Raw genomic sequence first — 6,037 nt, 5'->3', positions numbered from 1 at the left:
TCCCGCGCCCCGCCCCCTTTAAGAGTTTTACCTCACGAGTCTTGACAAATGTAGCTTCTCTTTTATGTACACTGAGAGTGTGTGCACCAAAGACAAATTCCTTGTGTGTCCAACCACACTTGGCCAATAAAGAATTCTATTCTATTCCTATTCTATTAATATTGTTTCCTTAATGCTTATTTGTACCCATTGACAATCATTAAGAGTTTTTTACCTCATGATTCTTGACAAATGTATCTTTTCTTTTATGTACGCTGAGAGCATATGCACTAAAGACAAATTCTTTGTGTGTCCAATCACACTCGGCTAATAAACAATTCTATTCTATTCAAATTCTATTCTTTTCTATTCTATTAATATTGTTTCCTGATTGCTTATTTGTAGTTCTGTTAGGAGAAAGGCACAGGATCCTGTGAAGATATTTCCGTTCCTCTATCTTTCACTATTTGTCCTGAGGGTCAAAAGACTCTTGAAATGGATGAGGTCACATCCAACAACTCCCACTGGCACAAGTCCTTTGCTTGGCAGCTGCCAACTATTCATTTGGAGAAGGGCCCGAAAAGTATAATTGGCTTCAAGCTTCAAAACAGACGCAGTCAACCTCAGAAAATCAGTTTGTGTTCTGAAAGCCAAAAGTTTAAAGGTTGAAGACTCCACGTGCTGATGAAAACAAATCCAAACTTTAAACTGCCTCTATTGTGCCTCCAGGAAAGATACCTTCTTAATTTTGGACACAGGGCCTTAATCGGTGCTTTGAACCGAGACTGAATTGCAGAGGACATAGGTAAGTCAATCTTACTCAGTAGAATTTACGCTCAGGTAAAGGTGTAATAATAATAATAATAATAATATAACAACAACAACAACAACAACAATAATAATAACAATAATAATAATAAGAAGAATAGGAATAAGATTAAGATTAAGAATAATTTATTAGATTTGTATGCCGCCCCTCTCCGCAGACTCGGGGCGGCTCACAACAATAATAAACAGTGTACAATAAACAAATCTAATATTTAAAAGAAAAAATATCTAAAAACCCATTATATAAAAACATACAACACAAGCATACCATACATAAAACTATATAAGCCTGGGGGAAATGTCTCAATTCCTCCATGCCTGGCGGTATAGGTGGGTCAAGCAATTTACGAAAGATGGGTGAGGGCAGTTCTGATCTCTGGGGGGAGTTGATTCCAGAGGGCCGGGGCCGCCACAGAGAAGGCTCTTCCCCCGGGGCCCGCCAGACGACATTGTTTAGCCGATGGGACCTGGAGAAGGCCAACTCTGTGGGACCTTATCGGCCGCTGGGATTTGTGCGGCAGAAGGCGGTCCCGGAGGTATTCTGGTCCGATGCCATGTAGGGCTTTATAGGTCATTACCAACACTTTGAACTGTATCCCTAAAGAAACATGCAAATATACGTACATCCATATGCCAAAACTGCTCCGTTGCTTTGTTTTAACATCTGCCAGGACTGAGTAAATACACACTTCTGCAATTGTAGGTCTGTAGAATATTATTGGCCTAGTACAGTGATGGCAAACCTATGGAATGCATGCCATAGGACAGTGGTGGCAAACCTATAGCACGGGGGCTACAGAAAGCACGGGGAGTCATATCTGCTGGCACATGAGCTGTTACCCTAGCTCAGCTCCAGTGTGCATGTGTGTGCAAGCCAGCTGATTTTTGGCTCGCCCGGAGGCCCTGGGAGGGCGTTTTTGGCTTCCGGAGAGGTTCCAGGGGGGTTGGGAAGGACACTTTTGCTCTCCCCAGGCTCCAGAGAAGCTTCTGGTGCCTGGGGAGGGCAAAAAATGGGCCTACAGGGCCCACCAGAGATTGAGAAATGGGTGTGAGCATGCATGTGCTTTCAACACCCGAGGGAAAAAAGGTTTGCCATCATTGTCTTAAGGTACAGTATATGTGTTGACTTTAAAATGGAAACTGTGCAGAGGAAAAAAAATTACAAAAAAGGTCATAAATCACTTTTTTCATTGCTGTTGTAATTATTCTATGTATAATCCCAGTTAGCACAATATATAACAACTACTACATAAGAATACATACACACAAAAAACCCCAATATATTTGTTTGATAAATAAAATTCAAAATATTATTTGCCTTATTGCTATTATAACTTTATAGAGTAGCTCCAAAATGTATTTCTTTTTGTCTTTCTTACTAAAATTTACATTACAAAAAAAGAGTAAGCTTTCCTTTACCTCCTTTCTGGGCCAAAGGCTTCCGCAAAGAAACCCAATTTAAACTTCTGTTCTCTGAATCTGAGCCTGTCTGTATCTCACTGCATCCTCTCTTGAATCATAATTCAAGTTAAAAATGAATTTGTGCTAATCAGAAGGAGCTTAATTGTGTGTCAATATTTTCAGTGTACATTGCCCTCTAGGGGAGCAACCCGGAACTTCATTTTATAAAATAAAGTGGAGCTCAAATGTTTTATTCAACAATTTTTGTTGTAGCCATCCCTCTCCCTTGCTTTGCATAAAACAAAGCTAAACCCACATACATCGGGAGGGGGGGGGGACGACACAAAATACAATAACCAAATATCCTAAGTTAGTAGGGCATAAGCATGTGGGAATAACACTGATTTTATTTGCTTGAGGAACACAAAGAGAATTGGGTCCATTCATAATTCTGTAGGGAAATCTCTCCTACCATATATTTTTCATGAGTTTTGGATGAGTATCAGCCTTACTAAGTGTACTAGACAGGAAATGATTATACTGGCCTCTCAGGGGACCACAAAAGGGCACATTGACCCACTTGGTCAAGGACCTCGGAGTACTAATAACGAAAGGCTTAAATGCCAAAGCCCATTGCAACAACATCGCCAAGAAGGCTTTAAGAGTTGTTAATCTAATGTCTTCCTTTCTCTTTTCTCCTTTCTTTTCCTTTCTCTTCCCTCCCTCTCTTCTTTCTGTCTTCCTTCCTTCCTTTTCTTTCCTTCTTCCCTCTTCCTTCCTTTTTCTGTCTTCCTTTCTTCCTACATCTTCCTTTCTCCTCCCTCCCTCCCTTCTGTCTTCCTTCCTTTTCTTTCCTTCTTCCCTCTTCCATCCTTTTTCTGTCTGTCTTCCTTTCTCCTCCTTCCCTCTCTTCTTTCTGTCTGTCTCCCTCCCTCTCTCCCCCCCCCCTCTCTCTGCAAAGCATCCAGGAGGTCTGGGAAGGGCCGGGAACAATTGGGGCGGCGCTGGCCAAGGAGGGAAGCGTGGGGTGGGAGTCGTGTTACACTCTGTGTAGTTTGGGATCCCCACCCACCCCACCCGCCTTATCTAAGTTGAGTCGCCCCAACACCGAGCTCCGCGCCGGCCAAGACCGAGCTCCGCGCGGGGAGAAGAGACCTGGGGCGAAGGGGAGCGCGGAGTCGGAGCCTTCGCCATGCTCTTCGGCTGGGGCCACGGCGCCTTCGGGCAGCTGGGCTCGGGCGAGGACGGAGCCTCCCAGCCGCTCCCCCTCCGCCGACCCCCGCTGGCCCTGGGCGCCGGCCGAGAAGCGGTGCAGGTGGGCTGCGGGGAGCGCCACACGCTGCTCCTGATGGCCGACGGCAGCCTGGCTTCGTGCGGCGACAACGCCCGCGGACAACTGGGCAGGAGGCTCCCCGGCGGACGGCAGCGATGCCCCCGGCCAGGTAGGGAAGGCGCCACCCGGCCGGCACTTCTCCAGGTGGCCTCCTTTCCACGCACCGGATTTTTTGGGGGGGGGGGGCTTTAAAGTCCAGGGATACTGGACCCGCCAACTCCCGGCCCACAGAGGACGGGAGGCCACCCGGTGACCCGAACCCCGCCAAAGTTTAAGTTTCGCTTTCTTGGAGCGGCGCCGAAAACGAAACTCCCCGCGATCGCTTTCGCTTTCCCCGCTGGGGATGCGGGGGGGGGGGGCTCTCACCTCCGGCTTGTAGGGATTCCAACAGGGGAGCGAAGGGGGGGGGAGATTTCTATCAACCGGGAGGAGGAGGAGGATTATTATTATTAATTATTATTATTATTATTATTATTATTATTATTATTATTATTATTATTATTGGAATCTACGGAAAGGGGCGGCATACAAATCTAATTAATAATAATAGTAATAATAATAATAATAGTAATAATAATAATAATAATAATAAACCGGCGCTCTGTGCACTTATGCATGATGATGATTGATTATTATTATTATTATTATTATTATTATTATTATTATTATTATTATTATTTCAGTGCAATCTGATCTTTTTCTAATTATGTCCTTGTCTTTTGGTCTTTCTTTTGGGGGAAATGGAGTTTTACTGCTCCCGTTCCTGGCTCTTAAATCCCCTGACCCCCCGTTTATAGATCATAGATCCTAGAATGTCTTTATGGGCCAATTGTGATTGGACACACAAGGACTTTGTCTTTGGTGCAGATGCTCTCAGTGTACATAAAAGAAAATATACATTTGTCAAGAAACATGAGGTACAACACTTAATGATTGTCGTAGGGGTCAAATAAGCAATGAGGAAACAATATTAATAGATTAGACTAGACTACATACCATACAATACAATACAATACAATACAATTTTTTTTATTTTATTATTTATTAGATTTGTATGCCGCCTCTTTCCGAAGACAATACAATACAATGGTGCGAATTAAGATATTGGTTTATGTATTACCAAATAGAAGTGTATAACTGTTATATGTATGGATGCATTGTATATAACTGTCAGGAAATTTCTCCTTAGTTCTAAGTTGCTTCTCTCCTTGTTTAGTTTCCACCCATTGCTTCTTGTTCCACCCTCAGGTGCTTTGGAGAATAGGTTGATTCCTTCTTCTTTGTGGCAACCCGAGATAATGGAACACTGCTATCCTGTCTCCCCTGGTCCTTCTTTTCATTAAACTACTAGACATAAACCCAGTTCCTGCAACCGTTCTTCATATGTTTTAGCCTCCAGTCCCCTAATCATCTTGGTTGCTCTTCTCTGCACTCTTTCTAGAGTCTCAACATCTTTTTTAGATCGTGGCAATCAAAATTAGATGCCATATTCCAAGTGTGGCCTTACCAAGGTCTTATAAAGTGGTATTAACACTTCACATGATCTTGATTCTATCCCTCTGTTAATGCAGCCTAGAACTGTGTTGTCTTTTTGGGCAGCTGCTGCACACAGCTGGCTCATATTTAAATGGTTGTCCACTAGGATTCTAAGATCCCTCTCACAGTTACTACTGTTGTAGAAGATACCACATATATTTTACCTGTGCATTTGGTTTTTCTTGCCTAAATGTAGAACCTTACTTTTCATGTAAACAAATGTCTTTTTTTTCCATTGGAAAGACCCAATCCAAGCCTTGGAAGCCCAGACTATCATCTACATAAGCTGTGGAAAGGAACATTCGTTGGCCATCAACAGCCAAGGGAAGGTATTTTCATGGGGCGCTGGTGGTTTTGGACAGCTTGGCACGCGAAAACTGGAAGATTCTTTGACTCCAAAGTAAGTAACTGTTTCATGTGGTTGCCCAGTAATCTTGTTTCGGCCATAGCAGTCCTTTGGTCAGGAAAAGGCAGGCCTGAATCCTGACTTATGAACTTGGACATTCTTCTAGCTGTGATCTGTGCTGCATTTCTGACTTGGAATAAATACAGTGGTCCCTCGACTTACAAACTTAATTCGTTCCGTGACCAGGTTCTTAAGTAGAAAAGTTTGTAAGAAGAAGCATTTTTCCCATAGGAATCAATGTAAAAGCAAATCATGTGTGTGATTGGGGAAACCACAGGGAGGGTGGAGGCCCTGTTTCCTCCCAGGAGATTCCTAAAGAGGCCCCACGGAGGCTTCTCCCCGCCTTTCCTGGCATTGTTTCCTCCCAGGAGATTCCTAGAGAGGTCCCATGGAGGCTTCTCCCCACCTTTTCCGGCCCTGTTTCCTCCCAGGAGATTCCTAGAGAGGCCCCACAGAGACTTCTCCCTGCCTTTTCGGGTTACAGTTTCAGAGGTTTCGGGTTTGTAAGGGGAAAATGGTTCTTGAGAAGAGGCAAAAAGATCTTGAATATCCAG

At 43.9% G+C, this 6,037-nt stretch overlaps 1 protein-coding gene across 1 annotated transcript; it reads left to right on the top strand.

Annotated features, from left to right (window-relative positions):
- Positions 1–3,341: 3,341 nt before the first annotated feature.
- Positions 3,342–5,481, top strand: LOC139170591 (probable E3 ubiquitin-protein ligase HERC6). Its single transcript, XM_070758018.1, has 2 exons — positions 3,342–3,650; positions 5,321–5,481. Exons 1-2 carry the CDS (start codon positions 3,401–3,403, stop codon positions 5,479–5,481), a joined length of 411 nt encoding a protein of 136 aa, XP_070614119.1. The 5' UTR covers positions 3,342–3,400.
- Positions 5,482–6,037: the final 556 nt, after the last annotated feature.

Source organism: Erythrolamprus reginae, chromosome 7, assembly GCF_031021105.1.
Source record: "Erythrolamprus reginae isolate rEryReg1 chromosome 7, rEryReg1.hap1, whole genome shotgun sequence".
NCBI classification, from domain to species: domain Eukaryota; kingdom Metazoa; phylum Chordata; class Lepidosauria; order Squamata; family Dipsadidae; genus Erythrolamprus; species Erythrolamprus reginae.
The sequence above is the reverse complement of the archived record's forward strand: the minus strand, read 5'-3'. Positions and strand labels throughout refer to the sequence as shown.